This window comes from Sus scrofa, chromosome 17 (genome assembly GCF_000003025.6).
Source record: "Sus scrofa isolate TJ Tabasco breed Duroc chromosome 17, Sscrofa11.1, whole genome shotgun sequence".
Taxonomy (NCBI): domain Eukaryota; kingdom Metazoa; phylum Chordata; class Mammalia; order Artiodactyla; family Suidae; genus Sus; species Sus scrofa.
Genome location: NC_010459.5, coordinates 62,516,744 through 62,533,917, shown reverse-complemented (window position 1 = coordinate 62,533,917; position 17,174 = coordinate 62,516,744). Strand labels below are relative to the sequence as shown.

Genomic DNA, 17,174 nt, shown 5'->3' with positions numbered 1-17,174 from the left:
CGAAAGGGTGAACTGTGTAGTAAAAGGTGCTAGGAACGGTCGTCACGGAGCTCCCGTCCTGAGTCAGCGGTGACGGACCCGACTGGCGTCCATGAAGACGTGGGTTTGATCCCTGGCCTTGCTCAGGAGGTTAAGGATCTGGTGTTGCCATGAGCTGTGCTGCAGGTCACGGACGTGGCTCAGATCCAGTGTTGCTGTGGCTGTGACAGAGGCCGGCAGCTGCAGCTCCAGTTCAACCCCTAGCCCAGGAACTCCCATACGCTGCGGGTGCGGCCCTAAAAAGAAAAAAAAGAAAGAAAAAAGTCAGGCATGAAGGAGTGTGGAGGTCAACAAGTCCCCAAGAAGCAAATATAAACCCAGGAGACATGGTCAGAAACAAGCATTTCAGGGCCCTGGGCTTCAGCGCAGGGGACACAACAAACCACAGGGTTTATTCATCGGGAATGCTGAACTTCGGGATAAGATCCCAAATTACTCGGCCAAAAGGCACCAGGAGCAGCTCAGTCAGCAGCGTGAGAAGTGACACCCTGTGATGAAGCCCTGACCCTGGGGGACAGGGCCCCTGCGACCTGATGGAGCCTGGAAAGCAGCTGCTGGAAACGTGCACCGTCGCGCCGTCGTGAGCCCTCCCGTCCAAGGACGGCAAAGGAGCCTCGTGAGAAGAACTCGGCAAACGAGGGCTTCGACGTCGCCAGCCTTGTGAAGGGGATGGACGGAGCCCCCGACCCCCAGCCAGAATGGCCCACACGGCACCTGACGGGACAAGACAAAGTCCTTCTCGGATTGGGCGCAGAGCAAGCTGCCCACTCCCGCCGGAGGTCCTCGCCGCTCCGGGCGGCAGGAAAAGGCCATGAAGCCACACAGGCTGAGAGTTGGAACTCAACGCGTCCTCACAGACAGCGCGGTGGTCTGTCACCAAGGACTCTGCGGAAAACCCGGGTGAGTGAATGAGATTAGCCAGCTACGGAGTCAGCGTACAAAACTCAGTCATGGACTTCCTGTCGTGGCGCAGTGGTTGACGAATCCGACCAGGAACCATGAGGTGGCAGGTTCGATCCCGGCCTTGCTCCGTCGGTTAAGGATCCGGTGTTGCCGTGAGCTGTGGTGTAGGTTGCAGACGCGGCTCGGATCCTGCGTTGCTGTAGCTCTGGCGTAGGCTGGTGGCTGCAGCTCCGATTAGACCCCTAGCCTGGGAACCTCCACATGCCGCGGGAGCGGCCCAAGAAATGGCAAAAAGACAAAAAAAAAAAAAAAAAAAAAAAAAAAAGGTCAAATTTCTGGATAACTCCAAAATAAACATATAAGTTCCTGCTGTGGCTCAGTGGAAACAAATCTGACTGGTGTCCACGAGGACACAGGTTCGATGCCTGGCCTCACTCAGTGGGTTAAGGATCCGGTGTTGCCGTGAGCTGTGGTGTAGGTCACAGATGCAGGTCGGATCCCACATTGCTGTGGCTGTGGTGTAGGCCGGCAGTTGTAGCTCCGATTCGACCCCTGGCCTGGGAACCTCCATATGCTGCGGGTGCAGCCCTAAAGTGAGAAAAAAGAAAAAAAAAAAAGACAAAAGAAACGGCATTTCCCTTCCCTCACGGGGAGCCCAAACCAAACCAAACAAACCAAGCCCAGGCGTTTAGTATATCACCCAGCCTCCACCAGTCAGAGGTCTGGGCACAGCCTCACTGGGTGCTCTGCTTAGGGCTCACAAGGGGTGCGATCAAGGCGCCAGCATTTTCCTCCCAGGCATGGTCCTCTCCTATGTTCATGTGCCTGTTGGCAGGTTCACCTCCTGTGGCTGCAGGACGGAGGTTCCTGCTTTCTTGCTGGTGGACAGCGGGGACCACGCTCCGTTCTTGGAGGCCACTCACTGTTCCTGACACAGGGCCCCTCACGCGCCTCTCACAGCCTGGCAGCTCACTTCTTCAAGGCCAGGGGCAGAGTCTCTTGCTTTGGTCTGCCGAGACGGAGTCTCTCTCTTCCCTTTGGGGCTGCACCGTGGTAGGCAGAAGTTCCTGATCCAGGGATTGAGTCTGCACGACAGCTGTAACCAGGGCCACAGCAGTGACAACACTGATCCTTAACCTGCTGAGCCACCAGGGAACTCCCAGAGGCAGAGTCTTAAATACTGAGGCCCAATCAAGAGAGCTCCTCACTTTCTCATGTTTGACGGTTGGGAGGCACAGGCCCCTTCTGCTCAGGGGGCAGGTATTCCAGGCCGTGACTCCCTGGACAGCTCCAAAGATGTTCCACTTGGGGCTGAGATGGACACCAAATCACCAGAAGCCTGGCTTATCTAGGGAGTACTGGGACGAGGGCTCAGCTAGCGTGGAGAGACATGCTTATTTTTTAGGAGAAAAGACTACAATCTATGGCAATGTCTACTCTGGGCCCACCTAAGAAAACATAAAATTGAGTTCCCTGGTGGTTCAGTGGGTTAAGGATCTGCCACTGTCACCACTGCGGCTCCGGTTGCTGCTGTGTCGTGGGTTTGATCCCTGGCCCCGGAACTTCAACATGCTGTGGGCACAGACAATAAATACATAAGTAAATAGATGAAACGAGCTTAGGGGGTACCGAGCCTGGAAGCTGAATCTTTACCAAAGGGCCTTGAGAGACACTTTGGGTTTTCCCGGATCAACACCGACGAAGCGTGAGAACGAACCCACAAAGGTCCAGAAATGGAACCGCTGCTAAAACTAGGACCAACAATATTTTGAGGAAGATAGCAGATTCCAGAGTCTTTACAAGCTGTTCGGTTTTCAGGGAGTTCCCGTCGTGGCGCAGTGGTTGGCGAATCTGACTGGGAACCACGAGGTTGTGGGTTCGGTCCCTGCCCTTGCTCAGTGGGTTAAGGATTCGGCATTGCCGTGAGTTGTGGTGTAGGTCGCAGACACGGCTCGGATCCCGCGTTGCTGTGGCTCTGGCGTAGGCCGGTGGCTGCAGCTCCGATTAGACCTCTAGCCTGGGAACCTCCATATGCCGCGGGAGCAGCCCAAGAAATAGCACAAAAAAAAAAAAAAAAAAAGATGTTCGGTTTTCAGCCAAAACAATAAATAAATAAATAAAAATAAAAAATCCCTAGACAGAAAAGATAGTACACTAGCACAGAAAAGATAGTAAAAATTTCCTCCTTGTCAAGGAAAAAGGCCACTTACCATCCACGCAAAGCTCAAGAGCAGGGACGTGCTCTCCATGGGAGGAGGCAGGTGGTGGGCGCTTTCGAGGGCGTGAGCGAGGGTTGTAGCTGTGCAGGTTTCTCTAGGTGCTTTCAGGGCAGGCTGGAGCCCTGTCTGCCGCCTCACCCCCGCCCCAGTCTCCTGTATCAGCTCATCCTAACTGCCCCTGGGGTCTCCTGCTCTGAGGTAGGTTACTCCCAACTGCCCAATGGAGGGGAGCTCTGCTCAAAGGAGAAACACAGACTCCAGAGCAGCCAGGCAGCTGCTGGTTCCCCAGGGCGGTTTCTGAACCCCGGGGAGGCGGGGCGTGGGGAGGCCTGCTGAGTGCTGAGGCCTCGCCCCGCCCCACTCCAGGGCAGGGTCCCAGGGGACCTGGGCCCAGCTGCTAGGGGCTAGACGATGCGGGAATACCCACCTGGGACCGTGGGGGTCAGCGGGCCTGCAGACCCTCCCCTGCTTCTCCCGTTTCTCCACTGCGGGGGCTGCCCCCTTGGCCGGCAGGCTGATCCCTCCCCTGGGGTCTCAGGTTGTCCTTTCAGCCTGCCAGGGCCCCAGTGAGGGCCTGGCCGCTCCCTCTTCCTGGCTCCAGGCTGGAGCCCGCCACCCTGTGTGCCAGCCCACAGGCGGAGCCCAGGCCCACTCTGTCTGCCCCTTGGAAGCAGGTGGCCTTGGGCTTGCACAGGCAGGGCCGAGCTCCTGGGTTGGTGGGCGCCGCCCTCCCAGGCCTGGGTGTGAGGGACCCGGCTCCTGGGGGAAGCAGCCTGCTTCCTCACCATGGCGACGGCTCCCTGCTGCGACAGCTGGGCAGCTATGGTGGCACCAGCACAAGTGGGGGCAGGGAGGGCTGGGTTGCCCTCCCCTCTCTAGGGGGCTGGGTCACCCGCTAGGCTGCCCTGGCTGACTCATGCTGGCCTCACACACACTCATGCCGACATGCTGGGTTTGGTGGGGTTTGGCGGGGGGCGGGGGGCCTGGGTTGTCCAGTATGTCACCCCAACTCTCCATGCTAGCAGGCTGGCTGGTGGGGTCTTGGGGTCTGGCTGGTGTGTGCACATGGCCTGGCCCTGCCCCCTTCTTTCTTTTTTTTTTTAGGGCCATACCTGCAGCATATGGAGGTTCCCAGATTTGGGGTTGAGTCAGAGCTGTAGCCGCCAGCCACAGCCATAGTCACAGCAAAGCCAGATCCGAGCTGCGTCTGTGACCTACACCACAGTTCCCGGCGATGCTGGATCCTTAATCCACTAAGCAAGGCCAGGGATCGAACCTGAGTCCTCAAGGAGGCTGGTCAGATCCATGGCGGGAACTCCTGCCCCTTCTCTGATGGGTGCCCTGGCCTCGCTTAACTGAGAGGAGCCCCTCTTCACCATGGAAACCACTTAATTTGCCACCTGCACAGCAGCCCAATCCCTGGGTGCCGGGCCTGCCGAGCTGGGGGTGGGGAAGGTGGCCCGGCGGCCGTGCGGGGTCCTGCAGCCCAGGTGGGCTGGGAGCCAGAAGCCCCTGACACCACCCATGAGCATGAGGATGCCCACTGATGGCCAGGGGTCAGAGGGCAGCCTGTGGCCCAAGGCCAGGGGTTGAGGTCATCTGAGACAGCCCCAGCCCTGCCCCCGGGCCACCTGCTCAGCCGCGGCCCCCAGGAAGGCGCCCCGCGCAGGTGGAAAGCACTGCACTCCCAGGTTATTCTTAACCCGATGGTGACATCACCCGCAGCCAATGGGAGGCGAGTTTATTTCCAGGGCTGACAGCTTGATAACGGTTAATTTTAGCTGGATCTTCTTTCTCCAGGCTCATGAAACCCCGGCCAGCCAAAGACAAGGCTGCCTGTGTGGCCCCACCCAGCTCATGGCTGCCCTGGGAACTCCGGGAGGGGCTGAGGAGGGACCCACCCTCTGTGCGCCTCCCCAGAAGGGGAGCTCTGAAGCTGCACCAGCCGGTTCGCTTCCTGGCACCCCTTCCTGCCTCGTTCCCCCACCGGCACCCTCTGCTGCTGCCACCCAGTGGCTCCAATGGAGGGAAAGGGGGGCCGGGGCAGGGGCCTGACGGGGGTGGGGTGGGGTGGGGTGGGGGAGGGGGAGGAGCACAGATGGGGCGCGGGGTCCTGAAGTCAACCTGGCCTGGCTCAGGCCTTCCTGGCTGACTGCAAGCTCTGCTCTCCTTGCTGTGTGGCCATGGGCACCGTGATTGGCTTCTCTGTGCCCAGCTGGCTCATGGTCTCTGGGTCCTCAGGCTGCCTGGAGCCCCACCACGCAAGGCTTGGTGACCGTGGCTGTTGAGCATGTCACTTAGTATTTAGCACTGCTTAGTACTGAGTAGTTAATTATTCAGCTCTAGTCAGTGGTTGGTAGTAGTTATTTAGTGTGCTCAGCGGTTATGAAGTATGAATCTGTGGTTAGCAGTCCTGAAGTCCTGTTCAGTAGCTGTATCTGTTTAGCAGTTATTTGCGCTATGCAGTGGTTAGCAGCTGTTGAGAAGTCGTGCTATGTAGTGGTCAGTTGCGCTTTACTAGTTAGTTGTACTGCGCAGTGCTTAGTCACCTAGCGCTGTTGGTGTGTCAGGAGGGGCCTCACACCTCCCTTTGTCTCAGCACCTGTGGTGGCCCAGCTGAGGACGCATGGCTGTGTCCCTGGAGGCCCTTTGGAGAAACCGCTGGGGACCTCTCCCCACGGTTGGCGAAGAGGCCCTTGGTGGATGCACGGTCCTCCAGTGGTGGCCACTGCTCTGGGCTCCCCTGGCATGGGCACCGCAGTGGATTTGGCTCCTTCCAGCTGCCAGCTGTGGGTGAGCCAGGAGCCCAGCCCTGAGCCAAGGTGTCTGATAAACACCCTGAGGCTGCGGGCGGTTGCTGGGCCCTCAGGGAAGCTGGGGTGGTGCCCGCAGGGACCTGCGCCTCCTGCCTCTGTGGTCTGACCCATCCCAGCCTCAGCCAGTCCCAGCAGCTCCCAGATCCCACCAGCCTTCAGCAGGAGGGGGGCCAGCGAGGTCGGGTGGGGGTGGGGTGGGTGCGCTTTCTCCACAGGCGTTTATTTTTAATTCCTGGCTCCTGTTCGATGGTATCAGCAGCTCACAGAAGTGCCTGGTCACCTGCGGGCTGCTCGTCCGCCCCGGCCTGGGGGACAGACACAGGGACAGCTGGGCAGGAGGGCCCCTCCCCCCACTCCCCAGAGAGACCCTCCCCGCGCTACCGCCTCGAGCCCCTCTTTCTTTCCTGATCTGCTGGGGTCCCGTCTTTCTGGCTCCCTGCCGGCACTGCCCCATCGGGATGTGCTGGGTGCCCGGCCCTGCTCTCACCCTCCCCTCACACATTTTTTGAGATCCTGCCCGACCTTCTCCCAGCTCCGTGGTTACAGAGATGAGCAGCTGCGAGTGCCCTGGGGGTCTGCGGCAGATGGGAGACTCGGCCATGGGCGACGGGGTCGTGGGGGGTGAACTGACAGGGCAGACGTTCCTGGAAGAGGGTCCACAGGCGAGCTCCTCGCTGCCTCATCCCCCTGCGGCTGGGGCGGGAGGCCGGGCAGGCCTCGGGGCCACAGCCCGGGACTCTGTGAGCTGAAGTGTGTCACTGGCCTACCTCATGCCCTGCGAGCCGCTGGGGCACACCCTGCGGGCGCCTGCGAGCTCTGGGGATGGAGCTCAAGCGCCTCCCCCACTGAGGGGGCCCCAGGGCAGGAAAGAGTTCTTTCCAGGGTCTCAGAGAAGGGTGGTCTGAGTGGATCTGCTGACAGAGCCTCAGGCCCCTTGGCCAAGCTGAAGGGAGCCCTAAGGCCACAGCACTCGGGCCACACCACGGGCCGGGCCGGGCCTGGCACAGAGATGCCTGGCTTTGGGGGCCTTCTAGGGCGAGCTGGTGTGGCAGGCCTATGGGGGCAAGGCCCCTGGGAACCAGCAGATCCCGGGGTCCCACCAGGAGGGCCTGCACCCCCGGGGCAGAAGCCTGGGGACACTGCTCCATTTGTAAATCAGGCTCCAAGCACGTGCACGGCCAGTGCTGGCCCCAGGGATGCAGGCTGGGGGCCGCCCAGACTCCCCACCCGGCGAGTCTGGCCCGCTCCGCCCCTGCCCCCACCGGCTCGCATCCCTGCGCCCTTCTTCTATGACTGGGGGGTCTTTCTGCTTCTCTCCCCGCGCGGGAGTGTGCCCGAGCCTGCGGTCTCAGGCTGCGCTTTGTCCGTGCTCTGCCTCTGGCTGTGGGTCTCTCCCGCCGCCACTCTCCGTCTCTGCCCCTCCTCCCTTCTGCCTCCCTCTCGGGTCCCCTGCTCTCTGCAGCCGCCGCCTGTTTTTCTCTCCCCGCCCGGGCTCCCTCCGGGTGCGTCTCGGCTCCGCCTTTGTAGTTCGCTCCCTCGCCGCATCCTCCTCTCGCGTCCCTGTCGCGCCCGCGCGCGTCCGCGGGCTCGCGGTCCCTGTATCCCTGCATCCCTCGCCTCGCCGCCCCCGGCCCCGCCCGCGCGGGTACCGCATTGCCGTACTGCAGGGGCGCAGTGCATTGCGCCTGCTCCGTCAATAGGTGGACCCCCCTCCCGGAGAGATAAAACCGCCGGCGCCGGCGCCTCCAGTCCCTCTGGCTGAGACCTCGGCTCTGGGTAAGGACGCTGGGCCTCCGGGTCCCCGCCCCCAGCTTTCTGCAGGAGGGTCCCTTCCCCGGGGACCGGTCCTTAGGGACAGAGACCGGCCGGCCCGGTGCCTGGCACAGCAGCGCTGCTCGCCGCGGAGATCGACCACCCGCCCCGCGCCCCGGGTCCCGGCACCGGGGGTCGGTCCCCTGAGAGGCCTGGGGTGGGGTGGGGGCACCCCGGTGGCGCTTGTTTATGCGGCGGCTGCGCACCTCCTGGGCGGCGGCGATCCGCGGCAGCCGTGACCTTGGGAAGGCTCGGGGGATCCCTGTGGGATTGGGGAAGGGTCCTCAGCGCGGGGGGCTGGGGGGCTGCTGAGGGTGGGCGCTGGGGGTGCCCTCCTTGACCATAGCAGGGTAGGGGGAGGCGGTGAGAAGAGACCCGAGGGGTCCTTGCCACCCTGCCCCCACCGGGGCTGCTGTGTCTACCTGGGGCTGGCCCCCTAGGGTGCCCCTTTTTTGCCCGCTTTCCCTTCCCCAGCCACCTGTCCCCTCCTGGGCTGCCTAGGTTTCTCCTTTGACCTCCAGAATGGGCAGGGGCTGTGACCCTGTCAGCAGAGGAAAGGGGGAGGGGATGGCCCCCTGTCCCCACCAGGCTGAGGGCATCCCTGGCTGGCATCTGCTGAGCTTGGCTGCCGGGGCCAGATCCTCCCTCCTCAGGACAGAGCAGGGACCCCCACCCGCCTGCCCTACTGTCCACCCTGTCCCCATCCAGGGAGGGCCTGAGCTATTCTGGGGCCCTGATCTGGGCACCGCATCACCCAGCCTGAGCTCTGGCCCAGCCTGCTCCCTGGTGCCAGCCTGCCCGGCAGGGACGAGCCGAAGATGGCGTCGTCCTTGTTAGAGGGAGTGAAAAGCACTGACCGTCTCTCCGTGTGGCAGCTCTGGGGTGGGGGTGGGGTGAGAGAGGGGACAGTGTCCCAGCCCAGGACTCTGGGTCGGGGAGCAAGCACTGGGGACAGGGCACGGAGAGCCGAGCAGGGTGAGTCATCTCCTGACTGGTCATGGGGCTCACCCAGCCTGGGTGTCTCCATCTCTCCAGATGGGGGGGTGCCTTCTTTCACGGGGCACGGGGCGGGGGGGGGGCTCTGTGGGCACCGCACAGACATTTACGGCTCTTGGACCGTGTGGGGCTGCCCCCCAGCTCTGCGGGGCAGGCACAGGCTGGGGAGGCTCCCGGGGGCCCCAGTACATGCGGAGCCCTGGCCCCGCCTCAGGACGCGCGCCCCGCCTGTGCAGGCGGTGTCTTTGCGGGGCTCCCCTCCCTCACGGGTGCCTCCCCCCCCCGCCTTGACCCACAGAGTCCCTGCTCAGCACCCCCCTTGCCCCAAGCCAGAGAGCCCCAGGTCGTGCCAGCCCCTCCCCACCGCCCGGGCACGATGGGCAAGGAGAAGACCCACATCAACATTGTGGTCATCGGCCACGTGGACTCGGGCAAGTCCACCACCACCGGCCACCTCATCTACAAATGTGGGGGCATCGACAAGAGGACCATCGAGAAGTTTGAGAAGGAGGCGGCCGAGGTGAGCCCGGGGCCCCCCCTTTGCCTCCGCCGTGGGGATGGGCGCTCCTTGTGGCAGCCCGTCCGCTGCCTCCCAGAGCCTGGGTCACGGCGGCAGATGACCCCTGGGGCGGGGGGGGGGTGCGGCCTAGAGGCCCCCGCGTGGGGGCTGTGCTCCTCGGAGCGTCCAGATGGGAGTGGCTGGGGGTCTCGGGGGGCAGCTCCCTGGGGAGATGCTTGGAGGGGGGATGGACCTGCCCCTGGTGGGGGAGGGGCTGGAGGCGCATATCTGTCCCCCCTCTGCAGCGTGCCTGAGCCCCCAGGGTTGGGTTCCCGTGTCCCCAGGGCTGGAGTCTGGGGCTGGAGGTGGCACTGTCCTCGCTTGTCCCAGGGCTGGGCCAGGACTCAGGGTGGCTATTAATAGCTGATTGATGGGCACCCGGCCCATCAGCTCCATTTTCCAGTGCCCGGCTTGTTCAGGGTGGCACCCTGGGGGGAGGGTCTTGGGGGCCTGGCAAGGATGAGAGGGGCCCCACTGGCTGACCTCCCCTTTCTTGAAGCTGATCCTCTGGTGTCCGAGGCCCCGGGGAGGTCTGCTCTCTGTACCCCTCCCTCCGGCCCCAAGCTCTGGGAGGAGTCCCCTTCGGGGGCCGCTGTGAGGGCTTCCGCGGGGATGACAGGCTGGGGCCAGGGCTGGGGAGGGGCGGTTGCTGGCCTGGGCTGAACCATGATTTTGCAGACAGTGGGGGTGCTCCTGGGCCCCAAAGCTGTGTCTCTCCTTCCCTGCGGGGCTGAGGGTGTTTGCAGGGTGTCATGCAGGTCTGGCAGGGCCCTAGCTGGGCAGCCTCCCTGGAGGCTGAGCCCTTCCGGCGTGGCCCTGGCAGGGCAGTGACCGCAGCCCGGCCCTGGGCGTGGGGGTCTCGCTGGGCACAGGTGAGGGCCAAGGGCTGCCAGGCCGGCTTCCCCTGTGCAGGTGGGGCCGGGAGGGGAGGAGGAGCCTCAGAGCAGCCAGGGAGCTTCAGCCGCTGTAGAAAGAGCTGGAAGGCAGGGCCCTTTCTTGCTATCTCATCCGATTTCTTTCTCTCTTTTTACCTTAAAAAAACAAATCACAGAGGCGCTTTTTGTTTGGACAGCCTGAAACCCAGGGGTGTCATCGGCTGACCCCAGGATCTGGGTGCGGGGCAGGGGGAGCCGGCTTCGGATAAAGGGGAGCCCTCAGCCAGGGGAGGGCTGCAAACCGCCTGGCAGCTAGCTAGCTTCTCTCCAAGAGCGGCTCCCAGGCCCTTGCGCCCCCTGCTGGTGGGCGCTGGAGCGGCTCCCCTTTAGGCGGCAGGAGGCTGGCAGGGGGCAGGGCTTGGTTGAGGTCAGGGTGTCCCCCGTCCCAGAGTCGGGTCCGGGGTCCTAGGGCCGCGGCAGGAGCGAGGGGCCTCTCTGCTGCGACTCGCCGCTCCCGCAGCCCGGGGGGACCTGCTGGCCAGGCCAGCTGCGTTGGGTCCGTCCTGAGCCGCGCCCCCACCCCTCCAGATGGGGAAGGGCTCCTTCAAGTACGCCTGGGTGCTGGACAAGCTGAAGGCGGAGCGCGAGCGCGGCATCACCATCGACATCTCCCTCTGGAAGTTCGAGACCACCAAGTACTACATCACCATCATCGACGCGCCGGGCCACCGCGACTTCATCAAGAACATGATCACCGGCACCTCCCAGGTGGGCGGGGCCTCGGGGCCTGGGGGCGGGGCGAGGGCGCCCATGGGGGGGGGGGCGGAGCCCGCGAGCGAGCCGCAGCTGGGTCTCCTGTGCTTCCTGGCGAGGCCAGGGGACCCCTCACCTTTGTCGCCCCTCGCCCTCAAAGAACTGACCACGTCTCAGCCGGGCGAGGGCGCCTGTAAGGACAGCCCGCCAGCCAGGCCCCCTTCAAGGTCAGACACAGAGGCCAGGACGGGGGCCCTGGAATGGGGGCAGAAATGCCCCCAGACAATCCAGCGTGGCCAGGGCATCACCCAGACAGACAGACAGACAGACAGACGCGGGCCCTCAGGGGGAGACCCCAGGTGCCAGACTCCCCAGAGGGGCCTGGGCGGGGTCTGCGGCTCACCCTGACGGCCTGCGGGGCAGGCGGACTGCGCAGTGCTGATCGTGGCGGCGGGAGTGGGCGAGTTCGAGGCGGGCATCTCTAAGAACGGGCAGACCCGCGAGCACGCGCTGCTGGCCTACACGCTGGGCGTGAAGCAGCTGATCGTCGGCGTCAACAAGATGGACTCCACGGAGCCGGCCTACAGCGAGAAGCGCTACGACGAGATCGTCAAGGAGGTCAGCGCCTACATCAAGAAGATCGGCTACAACCCGGCCACCGTGCCCTTCGTGCCCATCTCGGGCTGGCACGGCGACAACATGCTGGAGCCCTCCCCCAACGTGAGTGCCCAGCAGGGGCGGGGCTCCTCGGGCCCCTCCCAGAGGGCCCTGGGTCCGGCGGGCACAGACGGGTCTCCCCCCCCCAGCCCTCCCAAGGTCCCGTGGTGTGGACACGTGCGGTGCCAGCCCCGGTGGGTGTCAGAGCCCGGTGGGACCCCCAGCCCCCTTCCGTTCAGAAGCCTCTGCATCCCCTCCTCTGGCCAGGGCCGCTCCCCGGGGCGGACGTCAGAAGGCAGCCGCCGCTGCCGCCCGCCCCCCATCTCTGGACGCCCCGTGTGGTGGGGCTGGTTCTCACCTTCCCCAGGATCAGGGGCCAGAGGCTGGCTCTCTGCTGGTCAGCTGGGGAGCTGTGGCTCTGGCTGCGGGTGTCCTGAGGACTCGGACTGGGCAGGAGGTGATGAGGGGAGCCTGAGACCCAGCGCCTGGCAAGGGCGCCATAGGACAGCCGTTCTGGCCAGGCTGGGGGAGGCGGGCGTGGAGGGGGCCAAGGAGACCCAGGGAGACTTAACCTGGAGCCCCGTGGTCGGGGTTCCTGGTCGGGCTGGGTCTCACGTGGGACAGGGCCACCGACGGGGGTCAGGGAGGCCAAGGCTGGGGGGTGGGGGAGGGGCGCTACAACAGGTGCCTTCTTCCTCCCGCCCAGATGCCCTGGTTCAAGGGCTGGAAAGTGGAGCGGAAGGAAGGGAATGCCAGTGGCGTGTCCCTGCTGGAGGCTCTGGACACCATCCTGCCCCCCACACGCCCCACAGACAAGCCCCTGCGCCTGCCGCTGCAGGACGTGTACAAGATTGGCGGTGAGTGAAGCCTCTTCAGCTGCCCTCCCAGCCCAGCCGCCGGCTCTGCCCTCAGACCCCTCCTGAGAACCGGCTCTGGCGAGGAGCCTGGGGCAGGGTTATTTCTGCCTCTCCCCCGAGGCTGCACTCTTTCCAGGGGACCACCCACCCACCTGTCTTCATCCATTCATCTGTCTGTCTGTCCCTCTGTCCACTCCCACCTGCCCATCGGGCTGTCCCGCAAGGGTCCTCCTTCCTCCAGCTCAGTGCCCAGCCCTATGCCAGCAGCGGGTGGCACAAGGGAGCCACACGTTGCCCTCGTTGCCCTCCCCCTGGAGGTCTGGGGCCTGTGGGAGACATGATCCACTCCAGAAGGAGAACAGCCATTCATGAGATGGTACAGAACCTTGAGCAAGTATGAGGCCCAGGAGGGCAGCGGTGGGGGCTCGCGGCCAGCAGGCTGCGGCTGGAGATGTCAGGCCTGTGTGCAGACTGGGGGTCCACGCCCACCCGGCACAGAGAACGCCACCAGGCTCGGTAATGCCACACGAGCCGCTGTCACCGCCAGGGAGACCAGGAGGAGCCCCCTGCCGCCGCCCTAGGGGGCACCGTACCTCTTCAGGAATAGCCCCCGAGACGGCAGCACCAGTACTGGGCCGGGTCAATCCAGGGGGACCGGTTCATGCTGCTGCCTCGGAAGGAGAGGCCCCGGAGAGGGGAGGCGGTCCCTGGGGCAGGGGCGGGACCCCTCTTTCAGACGGCCCTCTCCTTGCCCGTTTGCCCCGTGTTATGGGCACTCTCTTCCCGAGTCCCTTCTCCCGGAGGGGCCGGGAAGCTCCCACTTCTGGCCGAATGTCTCGGCGTCTCCCTGTCCCCTCACCTCCTCCATGTGGCCACCCCTCCCCTGCCAGGGCGAAGGGCACCCCCCGCCAGGCCTGCCTTCTCAGCCTCCTTCCTCTCGACGCAGGCATTGGCACTGTGCCTGTGGGCCGAGTGGAGACGGGCATCCTCCGGCCGGGCATGGTGGTGACCTTCGCGCCCGTGAACATCACCACTGAGGTGAAGTCGGTGGAGATGCACCACGAGGCTCTGAGCGAGGCCCTGCCCGGGGACAACGTCGGCTTCAACGTGAAGAACGTGTCAGTCAAGGACATCCGTCGGGGCAACGTGTGTGGGGACAGCAAGTCCGACCCGCCCCAGGAGGCCGCCCAGTTCACTTCCCAGGTGCGCGGCCCGGGGGCCAGAGGGCCGTCTTCCCAGGCAGCGCAGGGCTGTCCTCGGCGAGGCGGCTGCCTGGTGCCAGGAAGGACTCGGATCCCCACGTTAGAGACGGGCCGTCGAGGCCGGGCGGAGGTGGAACCTCAGGAAGAGCCGACAGGGTGACCAGGCTGCCCAGCCTCAGGGGGTCCCACTTCGGTCCTGGAAATGCTGTAATCAGCTTATCGCCTGGGGCCCATCTGCAAGGCTCTCCTCTGTTTTCACTGCGCCTTCTTTGGTCATCTCTTTATTTATTTATTTATATTTATTTATTATTATTATTATTTTTTGTCTTTTTGCTATTTCTTTGGGCCGCTCCCGCAGCATATGGAGGTTCCCAGGCTAGGGGTCGAATCGGAGCTGTAGCCACCGGCCTACGCCAGAGCCACAGCAACGCGGGATCCCAGCTGCATCTGCAACCTACACCACAGCTCACGGCAACGCCGGATCGCTAACCCACTGAGCAAGGGCAGGGACCGAACCCGCAACCTCATGGTTCCTAGTCGGATTGGTTAACCACTGCGCCACGACGGGAACTCCTGGTCATCTCTTTAACGTGACTACAAAGTTTGTCTGTTTTTCTTTCTCTCCTTCTAGGGCTTCACCCGTGGCATATGGAGATCCCCAGGCTAGAGGTCGACTCAGAGCTGCAGCTGCCGGCCTGCCCCACAGCCACAGCCCCACGGGACCCGAGCCTTGTCTGTGACCTACACCACAGCTCATGGCAATGCCAGATCCTTAACCCACTGAGCAGGGCCAGGGATCAAACCCGCATCCTCGTGGATACTAGTTGGGTTCTTAACTCATTGAGCCACAGCGGGAACTCCACTACAGTGTTTAAAATTGGCTTTACTGAGGTATGGTTGAAATACGACAGTCGGGCCCGGGTTTGTCTCCCTGCTCCTTCGGCTCTGGCCTCTGGCCCTTTCAAATGATGCTCTCGGTGTTTATCTTCTGTGGCTTTTCAGACCCTTGAAGACAACCAGCCTCGGGCTCTGTAGGTCTGGGGGCCTGGGCCCCCTGGAGCCTGACCGTTCTCCAGGGTCAGCACCCAGGGCCCCTGGGGTGGGCAGGGCCTCTTCCAGCCTGGTGCCCTCCTCTGGTGCCCACCCGGGGCAGGGCTGATGGCCTCTGCCACTCTGCCCGCAGGTCATCATTCTGAACCACCCGGGGCAGATCAGCGCCGGCTACTCACCGGTCATTGACTGCCACACGGCCCACATCGCCTGCAAGTTTGCCGAGCTCAAGGAGAAGATTGACCGGCGCTCTGGCAAGAAGCTGGAGGACAACCCCAAGTCCCTGAAGTCTGGCGACGCGGCCATTGTAGAGATGGTCCCTGGGAAGCCCATGTGTGTGGAGAGCTTCTCCCAGTACCCGCCCCTCGGTGAGCCGGGAGGGGAGGTGGCGGGCCCAGGCCAAGGGCAGGAGACCCCTGGGTGGGGGGGGGGGGTGGATCCTGAACTTTGCTGCAGCACTGAGAACTCAGTAGGAGACTCCCGGCCTTGGCCTTTGTCTCCCGGAGCACACGTGGCCCCACTAGGTGGGCCTGAAATGGTGTCCCCTCTGCAAAGGAAGTCCCCTAAGGGAGTGGTCCAAGGCCCACAGCTAGTCTCGAGGCAGAGTCAGACTGACCTCCTGCCTCCAACTGGCCTCCCTCACAGATACCCTAGGATGACCCACAGACCTGTATTGGAGAGCTGCCTAATGCCAGGGTGGGGCCACCGTCAAAACAGCCGAGCGTGTTCTCGGCATGGTTCACAGGCCATTTACTTCTGGCAACTGTGCCTTGACGGAGTCCTATGTGCATCTAAGTAGATGGGAGCCCGTACTCCACCCTGTCCCCGGAAACAGGCGCAGGGAACCCCGTCCCCACCGCGAGGGTCGCAGCCCCAGGGCCTGGGTTGGGGAGGATGCTGCGGGCGCGAGTGCGCCTGCGCGTGGCATCCGGGCCGGCTCTTCACGCCTCCTACCCGCAGGCCGCTTCGCCGTGCGCGACATGAGGCAGACGGTGGCCGTGGGCGTCATCAAGAACGTGGAGAAGAAGAGCGGCGGCGCCGGCAAGGTCACCAAGTCGGCGCAGAAGGCGCAGAAGGCGGGCAAGTGAAGCGCGGGCGCCCGCGGCGCGACCCTCCCCGGCGGCGCCGCGCCCCGCCCTCGGCCCCGCCCCCGGCCCCGCCCCCGGCGCGGCCCCGGCGCCCCGCCCCCCCGCCAGGCGCATGTCTGTACCTCCGCTTGTAAGAGGCTCTCCGTCAGCGACTGGATGCTGGCCATCAAGGTCCAGTGGAAGTTCTTTAAGAGGAAAAGCGCCCCCGCCGCCCCGGCTTCCGCGTCCAGCCTTCGCCACGCTCAGTGTCCGTTTTACCAATAAACTGAGCGACCCCGGAACCGTGTGTGCGCCTGCTGCTGGGGGGTGGGCGGCCCGCCGTGCGGGAGGGCGCGCCTTCGTACCCCCCACCCGGCCCCCCACCAAGCTGCTAGCCCAGCGGCCCACTCGGCACCCACTGGCCCTGCGGCCGATCTGGCCAGGTGTCCACCTGCATTACCCAGGGTGGGCTGTGGGCCGCTGGGTCTGGAGTCCAGAGGGTGAGGGGACTTTGGGGTCCCCCTGTGGGGGGATCCAAGGCAAAGACTGGGTCACTGCGGAGCTGCAGAAGGGGATTGAAAGTTTGGGGGTCTCTCTGAGAAGGGGATGAGCCCAGAGCCCCTCCCCCGCGAGTGGCTCTCACACACACTGTGCTTCGCCCGGGTCTTCCGGCTCCCTGGCTCTTGGAAGCCCAGTCTTACTGCCCCCACCGCCACCCCCGAGCCGGTCACTGTGGCTGGAGGCTCCTCAGCGCGGTCCTTGGTACGGCAGGAACTGCAGCCCCAGAAACCCCAGAACAAGCCCTGACCTTGGTCAGCAAGCACCGGGGGGCTGGCAGGACCACGCCCTGCCCAGCCATGCCTGCGCCCAGAAAGCAGCGGCAGTGCGCGTGCGGGGGTCAGGGTGAGGATGAGCTGGTTCCGACGACGGACACAGCTGCCCACAGCAGGTCTGGGCTGGGGAGAGGAGCAGGCCAGCCACAGGGTCCCCTGGGATTGAGTCCCCTGGGGCTGCAGCAACAAATGGACTGCAAGCTGGCAGCTGAAAACCACATACACGAACCGTCTCAGTCCATACCACTGGGACAGACTCCAGTGCAGGCAGGGTCTGCTCCCTCCAGAGGCTCCAGGGAGGGTCTGTCCTGTGCCTCTTGCGGCTTCTGGTGGCTGCCCAAGTTCCCTGGCTTGTGGCCACATTCCTGCAACCTCTGCCTCCACGGTCGCATGGGCTCATCTTCTCTGGGCCAGTCTCCTCTGCCTCCCACTTATAAGGACGGCCCAGGGCCATCTCCTCATCTTAAGATCGTTAGTTTAATTACCTCGTACAGCGCTTTCCTGCCATATGTCACACATTGCAGGATCCAGGAACT

The 17,174-nt window shown here is 63.9% G+C and overlaps 1 protein-coding gene across 1 annotated transcript; it reads left to right on the top strand.

The window, feature by feature from the left end:
• On the top strand, positions 7,539 to 16,107 carry EEF1A2 (eukaryotic translation elongation factor 1 alpha 2). Its single transcript, XM_021077778.1, has 8 exons — positions 7,539 to 7,753; positions 9,084 to 9,305; positions 10,808 to 10,987; positions 11,396 to 11,692; positions 12,336 to 12,486; positions 13,433 to 13,689; positions 14,872 to 15,106; positions 15,699 to 16,107. Exons 2-8 carry the CDS (start codon positions 9,162 to 9,164, stop codon positions 15,824 to 15,826), a joined length of 1,392 nt encoding a protein of 463 aa, XP_020933437.1. The 5' UTR covers positions 7,539 to 7,753; positions 9,084 to 9,161; the 3' UTR covers positions 15,827 to 16,107.